Source organism: Littorina saxatilis, unplaced genomic scaffold, assembly GCF_037325665.1.
Source record: "Littorina saxatilis isolate snail1 unplaced genomic scaffold, US_GU_Lsax_2.0 scaffold_778, whole genome shotgun sequence".
NCBI lineage: Eukaryota > Metazoa > Mollusca > Gastropoda > Littorinimorpha > Littorinidae > Littorina > Littorina saxatilis.
In genome coordinates, this window is record NW_027126200.1 from 22,501 (window position 1) to 37,500 (window position 15,000).

Sequence of the window (15,000 nt, forward strand, 5' to 3'; positions counted from 1 at the left end):
TGGTGTTTGCTTCTGGTGTACGTTAAGTAAAAGTCACGTTATCGCAACCTCTGTCTTGGCGTCTCATTTATGCTTCCTGGCCTATTTCCCCCTTCCACTCCACCCCATCACATCTGGCGCTGCGAGCAGGGTTCAGGAAGTAGAGACGCCGTAGTTAACACCAGAAAGCAGGGAAAGCAGTGTAGGACTAGGAGGTACTCGGCGTATCCAAGATGGCGGTCGACGGGGTTCCTAGACCCCAGTGGCAGATGTTCTCCCCTCCCAGGCTTCCCCTCTTCACTAGCAGCAAAGATGGCTGTCTGCTAGACGACTACGTCACAGAGGCTCGTCGCATCATTGCCCACTTCAACCTGGAGGCGCTGGGCGGCGAGGCTGCTGAATGGCTGATCCAGTCACTGGCTGGGCCTGCCAAGAAGGAGATCAACCTGCACCCCCCTCAGGCGACTGCCACTGCCAACTTAGTCTTGACCATCCTGCAGGACACGTTTGGGGACCACGCCAGCATTTCCACTCTACTAGCGTCGTTCTACAGCATCTCCCAGAGTCAAGAGGAGGGCATTCTCTCATATGCCCACAGGTTGCAGGCTCTGCGGGACAAGATGAATGGTTGTGTTGCCGGTACAGTTACCGATGCTGCACTTCGTGATCGATTCATGCACGGACTGTTTTTGCCTGCAATGAGACGGGACCTCATGCGCTTTGCGAGAGGGCGTGAGGCTGTCACTTTTGCGGCAGTCCGTGCAGAAGCTCTCAGGTGGATGAGGGAAGATTTCGAGGTGGTGACGAAGCAACAACAACAAGCAACAGAGAGCGGCACTGAGGTACGCAGCCTGCAATTACAAGTCAGCGAACTCGCCATCAAGTCAGCAGAGCTTCGCGCTGCCTTGCACCAACGCCCGCCGGCTGCCTCTCGTCAACAGCAACCGTCCGCGAAGCCACGTTGTTGGCTTTGCAACCGCCACGGGCATCTGCAGAGCAGGTGCCCTACCAAGCGTCAAAGAGACCAACAACCGTTGTCATGGAGACAGCCAAGTGAGAAACGCGCGAGTCATCAATCAACATCCATCACGGCGCAACCTCTCCTTGAGCAAAGCTGTCAGACAGAGGAACAGCATCGGCTGGCGACAACCCCCGTCCCCGTGCAGCTACACGACGCTCAGCTGATTTCATTTTGGGATTCGTTACTTAATCTTGCCCCTGTACCCCGAGTCCCTGCTACCCCAACGTTCCCGGACCGAGGCACTGTCTGCATCGCACGCCCTGTCTTCCCCCCACCCGTCCAGCCTCATCCGGTGCAGCCAGCGGCCCCTGCACCTGTTCCTCGGGCCCAGGAGCTTCCAGTGCCAGTACTGCGAGACCCAGAACCTCTGGTCCCTCCTCCAGCTGCCGTGCCTGTGCGCCGCTCACAGCGTATACGGCAGAGATTGTCGTCGTTCTGAGCAGTCATGGGATTAACTTGATTTTATTTATTTTGAACAGACGAACTTGTGTGTAATATAATAAGTGTGTCGCTGTCATAACCCCGCCATCCGTCTATTGTGAACAGTCAGGAAAACAATGTGCTGCTGTCATGTGGGCAATGTGTCATTTGTGAGACTGTTCGTGTTCTGCTAAGAGACTGTGTGTACACTATGAGTATTGATTGCCTGTTGTATTGTGTCTTGTATGAATGGGTTGGGTGACTGTTCATCCGTTACCGTTTCTGATTTCATTTGTTGTTTCACTTGGGTGAACTTGTGTTTGATTTATAGATGTCATTTTCAGCTATTCCCGAGGCGCTGTACCTGCGAGGACGCAGTTGGTATAGAGCTGGGGGGGATGTAGCCAAGTGGCGTACCAGTCTTTTTGTGTAATTATCTCCTGCCCGACCCAGTTGCCTCCCCTGTCTATTATCTTCCCCTGACCCAAGTTGTGTCTCCAGCGAGGAGTATTGTGTGTTTACTATCGTAGGGTAGACTCCGACCGGATGCATTTCTAATCTCTTATCTCAGATTTAGGTGGTCGTTATGTAATGTGCCGCCAGACTGTCTGGGTATCGTTGGACGGCGTATTGTCAAGTGGGTGTCATTTCTTTTGACAGGAAACATCATAGAAGAGGTTTTAGTCTCTTACCCCTCTCCCCCTTCTTTGTAACTGGTTGTAATATAATGAGCCTTATCCGGTGTGCGTAATATTTCCGGTGCGTGACACCTCTGTAACGATTTCTGCCTCGGTAACGATCCCTTTTCATTGGGCAGGCAATCTTAAGTAGAACGCCCCCCGTTGTCTGACACCGGGTATCTTTCCTATTGGCTATTGGGAATCGGAGTTGACCAGCCTTTAAAAGGGAGAGCATTTAGGCTAGAGGAGAGAACGCGATTTGTGATATACTGAGCTGTGTGCTGCTCGATTGTGTCGGTTGACGTGAACGGTCGAAGTGCTGACCAAATTTGTCGCGAAGTTGTAATCAGTCGACTTGTGGTGTTAGATTCGGATACCTGTGCTCTTGTGTTTACGTTTCACTGAGTGTGCTCACTGGGGAGAATCTACACTGCTTTCTGGTGTTAACTTTCTGGTGTTAACTTTCTGGTGTTAACTTTCTGGTGTTAACTTTCTGGTGTTAACTTTCTGGTGTTTGCTTCTGGTGTACGTTAAGTAAAAGTCACGTTATCGCAACCTCTGTCTTGGCGTCTCATTTATGCTTCCTGGCCTATTTCCCCCCCTTCCACTCCACCCTATCACAATATTTATATATTGGAGTTAATTTTCCTTCGAAAGTCATTTGTTTCAAGTGGCAGACAATGTCAGTTGGAGAGTTACATGTACGTAAAGCGTATAACTGTTGTCTGTGATTAGTGCATTGTGGACACATTGGCACCATTTGATCCTAAATGCTAAACGATGTCGTGATCATACCACAGTTTTAGGATAATTTACATCGCATCGATTACTAAATTGATGGTAGAATTTCACTGATAAATTCTATTTCCGGTAGCGTCAGTGCCGTTATCTTTTTCTTTTTGTAATAAGGTAATAACGAATGAACCACGTGTCACACTCTTATGCTAGTCTTTAAATGAAAATTCCAATTCTAGTAAGTTAAAAGGCATGTATTGCGCGTTACATACATGTATACCCCCCCCACCCCCCCCCGGATTACAATGCAAGTAAACACATATAAAGAGATAGTAACGTTTTACATGGTTACACGTTCAGTGGTGAACGTAACGTGTGGTTTAACAAAATTACTTGTACATACAATAGTGAAGTCTGTCTGTGTGTCTCTGTTTGTGTGTTTGTCTATGTCTGTCTGTGTGTTCGTCTGTTTGTCTCTCCCTCTGTCTGTCTATCAGTCTGTCTATCTCTCTCTCTTTCTCTCTGTGTCTCTGTCTGTCTGTCTGTCTGTCTGTCTGTCTGTCTGTCTGTCTCTCTCTCACTCTCTCTCTCTCTCTCTCTCTCTCTCTCTCTCTCTCTCTCTCTCTCTCTCTCTCTCTCTCTCTCTCTCTCTCTCTCTCTCTCTCTCTGCGAGGTAGGTGCACTTAAAGAGAAAGCAATACAGAAAGAAATGCATTTCTCTACCAAGAATGAAGTTGCAAGAATGAAGAAACTGTCATGCTTATCTTTTGTAATTTTTTTACGTTTGTATATGTATTTAAGATTAGAATAGTCCCTCTGTGGGCGAGGGCTGGTTGAAAAGAAGCTCGTTTATATTGCTTATGCCACAACCCTCGTAAAATAAAATTTGATTTGATTTGATTTGATCTCTCTCTCTCTCTCTCTCTCTCTCTCTCTCTCTCTCTCTCTCTCTCTCTCTCTCTCTCTCTCTCTCTCTCTCTCTCTCTCTCTCTCTCTCTCTCTCTCTCTCTCTCTCTCTCTCTCTCTTTTTTTCTCTCTCTCTCTCTCTGTCTCTCTCTCTCTCTCTCTCTCTCTCTGCGAGGTAGGTGCACTTAAAGAGAAAGCAATACAGAAAGAAATGCATTTCTCTACCAAGAATGAAGTTTGTCTGTGTGTTTGTGTGCGTGTTTTTTTGGTTGCGTAAGTGTTTCTCTATAAGCATCTCTACGTCTTTGTTCGCGTACATAAGTGCGTGCGTGCATGTGTGGGTGTTTCTGTGTCGGTTTGTCTCACTGTGTGTATGTCTGTCATTTTGTCGGTATGTTTGTGTATGTGTCTTTGTGTGTCTGCGTGCGTACGTGTGTGTGTGTGTGTGTGTGTGTGTGTGTGTGTGTGTGTTTGTGCGTACGCGTGCGTGCGTGTGTGCGTGCGTGTGTGTGTATGCGTGCGTGCGTGTGTGTGTGCGTGTGTGCGCGTATGTGTGTGTGTGTGTGTGATTGCAATTATTCCTCCTTTTTATATTTAGTCAAGTTTTGACTAAATATTTTAACATCGAGGGGGAACCGAAACGAGGGTCGTGGTGTATGTGCGTATGTGTGTGCGTGCGTGTGTGTGTGTGTGTGTGTAGAGCGATTCAGACTAAACTACTGGACCGATCTTTATGAAATTTGACATGAGAGTTCCTGGGTATGAAATCCCCGAACGTTTTTTTCATTTTTTTGATAAATGTCTTTGATGACGTCATATCCGGCTTTTCGTGAAAGTTGAGGCGGCACTGTCACGCCCTCATTTTTCAACCAAATTGGTTGAAATTTTGGTCAAGTACTCTTCAACGAAGCCCGGGGTTCGGTATTGCATTTCAGCTTGGTGGCTTAAAAATTAATTAATGACTTTGGTCATTAAAAATCTGAAAATTGTAAAAAAAAATAAAAATTTATAAAACGATCCAAATTTACGTTTATCTTATTCTCCATCATTTGCTGATTCCAAAAACATATAAATATGTTATATTCGGATTAAAAACAAGCTCTGAAAATTAAATATATAAAAATTATTACCAATTTTTTTTTTCGAAATCAATTTAAAAACACTTTCATCTTATTCCTTGTCCGTTCCTGATTCCAAAAATATATAGATATGATATGTTTGGATTAAAAACACGCTCAGAAAGTTAAAACAAAGAGAGGTACAGAAAAGCGTGCTATCCTTCTCAGCGCAACGAATACCCCGCTCTTCTTGTCAATTCCACGTGCACTGCCTTTGCCACGGGCGGTGGAGTGACGATGCTACGAGTATACGGTCTTGCTGCGTTGCGTTGCGTTCAGTTTCATTCTGTGAGTTCGACAGCTACTTGACTAAATATTGTATTTTCGCCTTACGCGACTTGTTACATTTAGTCAAGTTTTGACTAAATGTTTTAACATAGAGGGGGAATCGAGACGACGGTCGTGGTGTATGTGTGTGTGTGTGTGTGTGTGTGTGTGTGTGTGCCCGTGTGTGTGTGCGTGCGTGTGTGTGTGTGTGTGTGTGTGTGTGTGTGTATGTGTGTCTGTCTGTGTGTGTGTGTAGAGCGATTCAGACTAAACTACTGGGCCGATCTTTATGAAATTTTACATGAGAGTTCCTGGGTATGATATCCCCGGTTGTTTTTTTTCTTTTTTTCGATAAATACTTTTGATGACGTCATATCCGGCTTTTTGTAAAAGTTGAGGCGGCACTGTCACACCCTCATTTTTCAATCAAATTGATTGAAATTTTGGCCAAGCAATCGTCGACAAAGGCCGGACTTCGGTATTGCATTTCAGCTTGGTGGCTTAAAAATTAATTAATGACTTTGGTCATTAAAAATCTGAAAATTGTAAAAAAAATGGTTTTCTTATAAAACGATCCAAATTTACGTTCATCTTATTTTTCATCATTTTCTGATTTCAAAAACATATAAATATGTTATATTTGGATTAAAAACAAGCTCTGAAAATTAAAAATATAAACATTATGATCAAACTTAAATTATCGAAATCAGTATAGCCGAATATACGGCGTTGAACTACTCACAATCAAAAGGTTTAAACCTGCAAATGATATTAAAATGCTCGTTTTGATTTGCCTTTCTTATTTTTTTAAATTTAACATGTGTATGTTTCATTTCTTGGGACTGTTCAAATGTTTTACACTGAAAACCAAAGCCGATTACTTGCCTCATTATGATTTTTGTTACCATACTGAATTACGTCATAATTACAAAAACAAACAGATAATGACGTCATTTTAAGTGGCACAAACGTGTACATGAATGCCTTCCCTTTCGAATGATTTACAGTTATAGAATTTCTGTCAAGCGGTTTAAGTTTTATGTCCGTTTTATGAACCCAACCCTCAAAACAAAAATAGTAACGCCAAAGAAGGAAAACAAACACACAAACCAACGTTTTTCTCACCGGTGGTTTGGAATATTGCCCCAAAACTTTAGATTTAGTGTTATGGTGTTAAAATCTATCAGAAAAATGTGTTTGCTAACGTGACGCCAAAAAGTAACCAAAACGGTCCTCAGCCGACTGACTATCTCCCCAGATAGAACCCACACCGAGCTTAGATATTGTGTATCTTATATCATGTAGCCTGTTTCATTAAATGAAATGAACAATGGATTCAGGCTCTTGTTGACTGAATGCAAATTGTACTTTCCTACTTCGCAACACAGAAGGGACTTCCGCTGCAGTAATCGCTGGCAGTGTGGCTGCCGTTGTTGCTGTCGTCGTCGGCGTTAATGTTGTCGTCGTTGTTATCGTCCTGAGGTATTTTGTTTAACTATGCATCGGAAGTTATATGTTATAGGACTGGTAGATATATTTCTAATGTTGACGACACAGTGCTTCTGTTTTTTGTGAACTAACGGTTCAATGACATGTTTTAGATAATACTAGTAACATGCTCTTATTTCTTTAAGTTCGCTTGTGTGGGACTGATAATTTCCTCCAGTAGTATTTGCTAGTTATATAACCAGTATTATAACTCTGAAAAATGGTTTCGAAGATTTTTACTCAGTATTGTATGTTAAAATTAGAATATTTCCCAAGTATTCAATAGGCCATGCGAATTGAATTGCGTGGACAATGAAATAATTTGAGATATTGTGTCCAAACTACTTGGTGGGCAATTTGTGTTGTTCTGTGTCAGCAAAAAAAAAAAAAAAACCACACACACAAAAAACAGTCCAGTGTGAGTTACATATCTAGCTCTACTAATAAAGCATTTGTCCCATTTTTGTTTTGATATTATATGTATTTAAACACGGGAGGGGGCGGAGCAAATATCTCATTTGAGTTATCTGCATAATGAATATGTTTTAGTCTAGGTTTCTTTAAAGAAGGGCAAGAGACCTTATAAATTGTACTCTGTGTGCTAATATATTCATAGGTAGCCTAAATGTTTCATTCCATCTACGAATAAACGTGCCATTAAATAACTGTTCTTATTTTGAGATTCAAAAAGCACACCTTAATCCACATAACGTGTCAGCAATTGAAAAAAGAATATAACTAATGTCAAAAAAGAAGAAAAAACCAATATTAGGATGTGTGGTCTTTGTACTGGGACAACGCACTTGTTTATGTATTGTCCACAACATTCCTTAATTCCTCGTTTAGCATTTAGAACTGTTCTATTCCACGAAGAACGCGACAATATCATTCACACCAGTCGAAATGAGAGTACCAGAAAGCCGATTCAAGATGATTTGATGAGTAGTTTAAGCACGTCGCATGAGTTGTGTCGTGCAGATGTCTATTCACTTGTTCACACTGGTCATCCAGTAGCACAAACCTCTGTTAAGATGGTTTAACAGTCTTCAGACCACACACAAGTGTTTCAAATGCAAGCTAACTAATCTTGGATCTTAAATATAACTAGTATGGTTACTGACGACGTCACTCTGTGAACAAATATACAGACGAAAGCGCCGGAAAGGTTCGGCAAGTCCTGCTGACAACACTGACGAGGATCTCCGTTCAACAGCTGGTAACTCCACGTTGGCTTTTGCTACTACGCTGAGTGACACGAATGAAACAGGTAAGTTATCGCTGATAAGTGTTTATCACAGAAACATGTTTGTAAAGGTATATGCACGATCACACGTACGCTCACACACACACACACACACACACACACACACACACATACACTCGCACATACACACACATACACACGCACATACACACACTTAAACACACACACACACACACTTAAACACACACACACACACACACACACACACACACACACACACACACACACACACACACATATGCAATTAAATACCTGCACAGAGGAATGTGCGCTAGAATAATAATATAATACAAAACAAATACAACTAACTTTCAGTAGGTCTAGCCTCAGTGACAATGAATATCCACACGAATTCCGAACAAAGTCATAATAAAGTTGATAGGACCAAGCAATGCAGACGACATCCAACACCAACTTTTTTCAGTTCGACCATGTCCACTCATGATAAAAAAGACGTGTTCGTGTCCTTTCTTTCTTTGTAGCACTGCAACTGTCACATGACGAGCATTCATTGGTTGAGGACAGTCACGTGTACCAGAACTACGAAAAAGTGTACTCCAATTTCCGTAATGCCGCCTCTCATCTTGACAACGTTCAGAAATGCCTGGTGGACAGACTGGCTTCTGAAGAACTGCGAACAGACTTTAAGGTTGGGGTCAAAAGTGTGTGTGTGGGGGGGGGGGTGCGTGTGTGTATGTGTGTGTGCGTGTTTTTGTGTGTGTGTCTAATACTTCATTCTAGTGTGGAGAGAGTGTATGTGTGTGTGTGTGTGTGTGTGTGTGTGTGTGTGTATGTGTGTGTGTGTGTGCATGTGTGTGTGTGTGTGTGTGTGTGTGCGCGCGCTGTCAAAGTGGTTGCTTTCAGCAGCCTTAAAAATATACATGTGGTTTAGTGTGAGTATGAGCCAAATAAGTCCATCGTTAAATAAGCGTAATATCAGTTGCCAGTTAGCAAAGACATGATTTGTTTTTCTTGAGAAAATTACAAGGTCCGTTATTTCGTTTTTCTATTTTTCTACTGCATTTGACAATCAGTAAATGGAAATAAGTTAATTCAATGTGTTTGTAATTGAAAAAAGCATTGTTTTGATGGTAAATTATAAAGCCAACACAATCATAGTCATTTTCTTTGACAAGGGATACATTGTTGTTGATGTGTTCTTCAGAATATCCCGGTGATGATTTATGATGAAGACGCTAAAGCTGGAAAGGTGGAGATCAACACTAAGAAGAACAGATTCAGCTCCATCATTCCATGTAATATTTTACTTTCATTTATAAACACACTGCATGTTGACTATCCGCAGTTACAACTGTTTTTGTAATAGTTAAATGTGAAGTTAGCGACCTTTGGGTTAAACAGTGTTTTATTCAACAATGTATGGATACACTATATAATAAGCATAATTAGGATCAACAACAAGCGACCTAGGTGTGCTTGTTTTGTTTACTTAATTTTGAATGATTTCTCCAGATCTTGTCTTACTTCAATCAAATTAACATAAACATATACCTCCATTCTTGTATTTGTCTAGATGTCTAATTATAGTCGCACAAACAATAAAGCAGTGTCGATGTTTGTGACACTAACTGTTTGAACACTTTGTTTTTCTACACTAATTCGTTTTTCTACTTGTGTGTTTACATATTTTACCAGATGACTGCAACCGAGTGGTGCTGAAGGATGGTTACGAGAAGGGCTCGGCAAACGACTACATCAACGCCAGCTACATAAAGGTAAACTCTACATTTACCTTGCAAAAGACTTGGATGAGTAGAGACTGTTTATTAATCGTTCTTGATATTGCGCAGCCATTTACATGTATTTAAAAAAATTCCTAGATACTGAAGAAATCCCTACCTTTTGAACAACATGTTGATAGTACTGTCATTAACTGCTTAGCTTCTGATTTGCTGTTTGTGATTTGGTGTCGATGTGGATGTTCTTCCAGTTTGACGACTTAACGTTCCTAACTTGACAGTCTTTCTTCTTCTTCTTCTTCTGCGTTCGTAGGCTGAAACTCCCACGTACACTCGTGTTTTTTGCACGAGTGGAATTTTACGTGTATGACCGTTTTTTACCCCGCCATTTAGGCAGCCATACGCCGTTTTCGGAGGAAGCATGCTGGGTATTTTCGTGTTTCTATAACCCACCAAACTCTGACATGGATTACAGGATCTTTTTCGTGCGCACCTGTGCTTGCGTGTACAGACGGGGGTGTTCGGACACCGAGGAGAGTCTGCACACAAAGTTGACTGAGAAATAAATCTCTCGCCGAACGTGGGGACGAACTCACGCTGACAGCGGCCAACTGGATACAAATCCAGCGCGCTACCGACTGAGCTACATCCCCGTCCGACAGTCTTTCGAATTTCATCTTAACACTGTGCAACATGCTGTTTGTGCCACTTTTCATTAGAAATATAGAACATTGGAACCAGCTTCTGGTAGATAGTCTACATGCTATATTATTGATCACATCTTGTTGACATGTTACAGGGTTTTGCACGCGACAAGGAATACATCGCAGCTCAAGGTAAGACGAGTATTTGACAACATCCGTTTTTCTTGTCTTTGGTTTGCATGCTAGTTATGCTTGTAATGTAACTTAAAGACTTCACTAAGAGTGTACATGCTACTGATTGTTTTGTTAACAGAATAGACCAAATTAAGTGTCCTTCAATATACAAATGTTGCATTATCTACAATTATTATTGTCACATGTAAATATGTGACCCTCCACCACAGAATGAGTCGCATGTCACCTTTGCATGATTTTCATATTTTTACATTTTCCTAAAGAGTTTTTTTATGCTCTATCCAGTGGTGAAAACCGTTTTAGAAAAGAGCAAAAACTGTTTGAGTTATAAGCCTGTGACTAAGGTGACCCTCACACTGTTACCAGACACTCCCCGGACTTATATTAAGCCTAGCGCAGAACCGCGTGAGGTGACATGCGACTCATTTCGTGGTGGAGGGTCACATATAAGCTTTCACAAAATGTCAGAAGACCAAAGGCGAGTACATGTAGTTTCTCAATAGCAAACATCAGCATTCTTTTCTACAGTCTTCTATTCTGCAAACCGGAATATAGGACTAGTGCATACTCGTTAAGCGTACTTTCATGCTTGCAGTAATTGTACGTCAAATAACGTTTTTCTCTTTTTTATCATTCTATCTTCACTCTTCTTCTTGTAGGTCCCAAAGACACCACTGCGACTGATTTCTGGCGAATGATATGGCAGGAGGGGATAACTCACATCGTCATGTTGACCAATTTGAGGGAAGGGGAGAAAGTGAGTGTACCTGAAATATTGTGTGTCTGTCAACACTGGCATTGCCTCTTTCCTAGGCGGGATAGCGTGTGAGATTGATTGCTCTTTTCACCGAAACAAAAACTGATCACTTGATGTTATTTTGATTTGTTGTGTATGAAACTGTTGTAAAAATATTAACAATTATGACTCAGATGTGTGTGGTTTACGATGCACTGGGTTTTAAAGCAATACACTGCATGAAAAACAAGAACACAAACAAAACCTATCTCTTATAGATACAGTTTTTTTCTTTCTTCGTCTTGGAGTGAAGTGCTTATTGCATACGGCGCGGGATTACATATTATTTATTAACAAAAAACTGATTGCCAATGTGTCACGTCCTGGTGCAAACTCAGAACATTTGCCTGCACTAAGACACGCCTGTTGAGTTTCTTTTGATGCGTATTATGTTCATGGGGGAGGGGGGTGGGGGGGGGGGGGGTGGGGGGTGGAATACACTATTAGTTCTGAATGGAAACAGATTTCTATTCTGGTATTTTCAAGCGGTTTTGTGCCTTTAAATATTGGTAAATGCCGGCAAATTTCAGCGGGTTTATTTACTCTATGCAGAAAAAATGTTACCAATATTGGCCCGAAGAAGGCAGTGTTCCTCTCATGTTTGGTCACGTGACTGTCACCTCGAACCGCACTGAATGCAGAAGTGACGTCCTCATCAGAACTTTCACGGTTACCAAATCGGAGGTAGGTCTGTCGTTAGGTAAAGCCCTTGTTTTCTCTGCAGAAGGATATGTAAAGCTGTACCCTCATCCATCCAACGACCCCTTAAACCCCACTCCTCTATCCTCACAGACACAGACAGACAGGCACACACACACACACACACACACACACACACACACACACACACACACACACACACACACACACATACACACACACACACACATACACACACACACACACACACACACACACACACACTCACACACACACACATACAAACATTCACGCCAATTCATCGAAATATCTCCACATGTGCAAGTCATAATATAATTGCTTAAAATATGTTTTCGTCTGATAGTTTGTACCAGCTGTTTGGATTAAAGCTAAAGGATGCTTGGAAAGTATGTTTTTGCATATTTGCTAAGAAATTCAGTTTAGGCTTAAAAACACAAACATGTTGGTTTCTTAATCACACATCACTGCACCCTATTGCAGCCAAATATATATTGACCAGTAACATAAGCAAAATGAATATCTAAAGATATGATTATCAACTTGCTCTTCAGAGCGACGAGTCACGGGAGGTAACTCAGTATCACTACGTGTCCTGGCCTGACTTTGGCGTACCCATGACTGCCTCCCTTGTCAAGTTCTGGCGTTACGTCACAAAGAGAACACACGAACAAGAACACACTGTGTCTCCAGTACTTGTTCATTGCAGGTAAGTGCGCCCCCCCCCCCCCCCCCGACCCTCTCCACACACACACACATACACACACACCAGGTGTGCACACATACACACACACACACACACACACACACACACACACACACACACATACACATGCACACACACACACACACACACACACATACACACACACAGGCACACACACACGCACACACATACACAGACACACAGACACACACACACAGGCACACACACACGCACACACACACTCACACACACACACACACACACGCACACGCACAAACACACAAACACACACACACGCACACACACTCCGCACTAGAATAAAGTATCAGACAGACATGAAGCTTCTTTTGAGCTCAAAGTCCTCTATGTTTTCCCCTTAAAAGTAGGTCCTTTTGGTTTTCTTGCTCAATTTGTTTGTTTGTTTGTTTTCTTAACGCCCAGCCGACCACGAAGGGCCATATCAGGGCGGTGCTGCTTTGACATATATATAACGTGCGCCACACACAAGACAGAAGTCGCAGCACAGGCTTCATGTCTCACCCAGTCACATTATTCTGACACCGGACCAACCAGTCCTAGCACTAACCCCATAATGCCAGACGCCAGGCGGAGCAGCCACTAGATTGCCAATTTTAAAGTCTTGGGTATAACCCGGCCGGGGTTCGAACCCACGACCTCCCGATCACGGGGCGGACGCCTTACCACAAGGCCAACCGTGCCGGTTTTCTTGCTCAATGGCTTCTTTTCGTCTTGACGACTTGGAACATCTGTCGTCTGTTCGGATATTCTAGAAATTATATCTGAATAACAAAATACAATTGTTATTCGTGGTTGGGACATACAAACACTATTCGTGGAGTTAGTGGTGGTTTATGTGTGGATCAATGTGTAGAGGGAATGCAAGAATATTTCAGTAAAGCTTATATCCAACACGTGTACAATCTGCGTATAGCGAGTAAAACGGCCAACACCTACCTCGTTAAGATATTTCGCGTCCAGCTGTTATGGTATACCTTAACCTTCCACTTATCTCTCTTCCAATGCATCCGCATAATTACTTGTTGGGGTCTCTCTCAGAGAAAAGTGTGTCAATGTTATGTATGCAATATATCAGTGTCTGACATCTTCGCATCAAAAACGCCATATTTTCTAGCGCTGGAGTGGGTCGCACGGGAACGTTTATCGGCCTTGACCTTGCCATGCAGCGCGCGGTGAAGGACGAAGAAGTGGACCTCGTCAGGCTGGTGACGTCACTGAGGGAACAGAGATGCCTTATGGTGCAGGCTGCTGTAAGAAGCAAAGACGTTACAATTGTTGCCTTGTTGCTGTGTTGTGACTTCAAAAGCGAGTCTTTAAAAAAAAAAAGTGTTGACTGATTTTAAGGTCTTTTGTAAAAAAAAATATAAAAACGTATTAATTTGTTTGTGTATTTATGTGTTCTAATTATCAGACAGAGAGAGATATTATAAAGTTAAACCTAAAGCAAATTATTAAAACAAACACAGACGAGCAAACCAGGCATAGACACAGATAGTTATACATAAACTTAGCAAAATAATTATTGCGACAAATCTCACACTCCAGCATTAATTCCCGTGTCATTTTATTTAGACTTTCTATGCCATTCAAGACCGTAAACGTACATTAACTAGTCTCATGTTTTGCTTGTTGAAGTAGCATAATTATTTTCACAAGCTGAAACAAATCTGCCAAAAACAGATGCAAGGGTCTTGCCGATTTCTTTCAGGATCAGTTTGTGTTCCTGCACACGGCAGTACTGGAAGCCTACACGTCACGTGACTACATCCTTCCAATGGACGAGTTCGTCACAGTGTTCAGCGCAGGGGTAGACAACCTCTACTCTCACCCACGCATTGACCAGGAGTTCAAGGCAAGTTGCTTTTGTTCGGAACGAGAGAAATGTTGAAAGTTATCCCTTATTACGGTCCAAGTTGCAATTCAGGGTATATATTATATATATTTTGTCTGACTCCTTCGTATTTTGGTGCTTGCGAGAAAAGTTGGTGTTAATGACACAGTGTTTTCATTTTTATTTGCATATGTATTATCGTTCTTGTGATTATTAGTGATAGACAGAACATAGAGTTTCGCTTCTTCTTTTTGTGGGTGCTTGCCGAGAAACGTTGATGTTATTGACACAGTTTCTTCATTTTGTTTTTAATTATCATTGTTCCAGTGATTATTAGTGATAGACGGTATAGACTGTTTAATATATGGTAGATATGCATATTGGATCTATGTAATGCATACTTTATACGTTAAAAACATTGTTTGGCCTGTTCATTGCAGATGTTGATGGAGATGCAATCCTTGGCACCAACGCCAAAGCATAATTTGTCCAAGGAGAAAGACAACATAAAGAAGAACAGGAATCCAGAAATC

The 15,000-nt window shown here is 42.1% G+C and overlaps 1 protein-coding gene across 1 annotated transcript in view; it reads left to right on the plus strand.

Moving 5' to 3' along the window:
* LOC138954652 (receptor-type tyrosine-protein phosphatase alpha-like) overlaps nucleotides 1-15,000 on the plus strand; it is a 25,264-nt gene that overhangs the window by 3,447 nt on the left and 6,817 nt on the right. The window contains exons 2-13 of the mRNA XM_070326443.1: nucleotides 6,515-6,608; nucleotides 7,763-7,881; nucleotides 8,361-8,527; nucleotides 9,044-9,134; nucleotides 9,535-9,614; nucleotides 10,378-10,414; nucleotides 11,077-11,174; nucleotides 11,766-11,897; nucleotides 12,446-12,600; nucleotides 13,751-13,886; nucleotides 14,345-14,488; nucleotides 14,908-15,000. The exon at nucleotides 14,908-15,000 is cut by the window's right edge and continues 7 nt beyond it. Of these exons, the coding sequence (XP_070182544.1) occupies nucleotides 6,515-6,608; nucleotides 7,763-7,881; nucleotides 8,361-8,527; nucleotides 9,044-9,134; nucleotides 9,535-9,614; nucleotides 10,378-10,414; nucleotides 11,077-11,174; nucleotides 11,766-11,897; nucleotides 12,446-12,600; nucleotides 13,751-13,886; nucleotides 14,345-14,488; nucleotides 14,908-15,000 (1,346 nt within the window). The remainder of the gene's footprint in view (nucleotides 1-6,514; nucleotides 6,609-7,762; nucleotides 7,882-8,360; nucleotides 8,528-9,043; nucleotides 9,135-9,534; nucleotides 9,615-10,377; nucleotides 10,415-11,076; nucleotides 11,175-11,765; nucleotides 11,898-12,445; nucleotides 12,601-13,750; nucleotides 13,887-14,344; nucleotides 14,489-14,907) is intronic.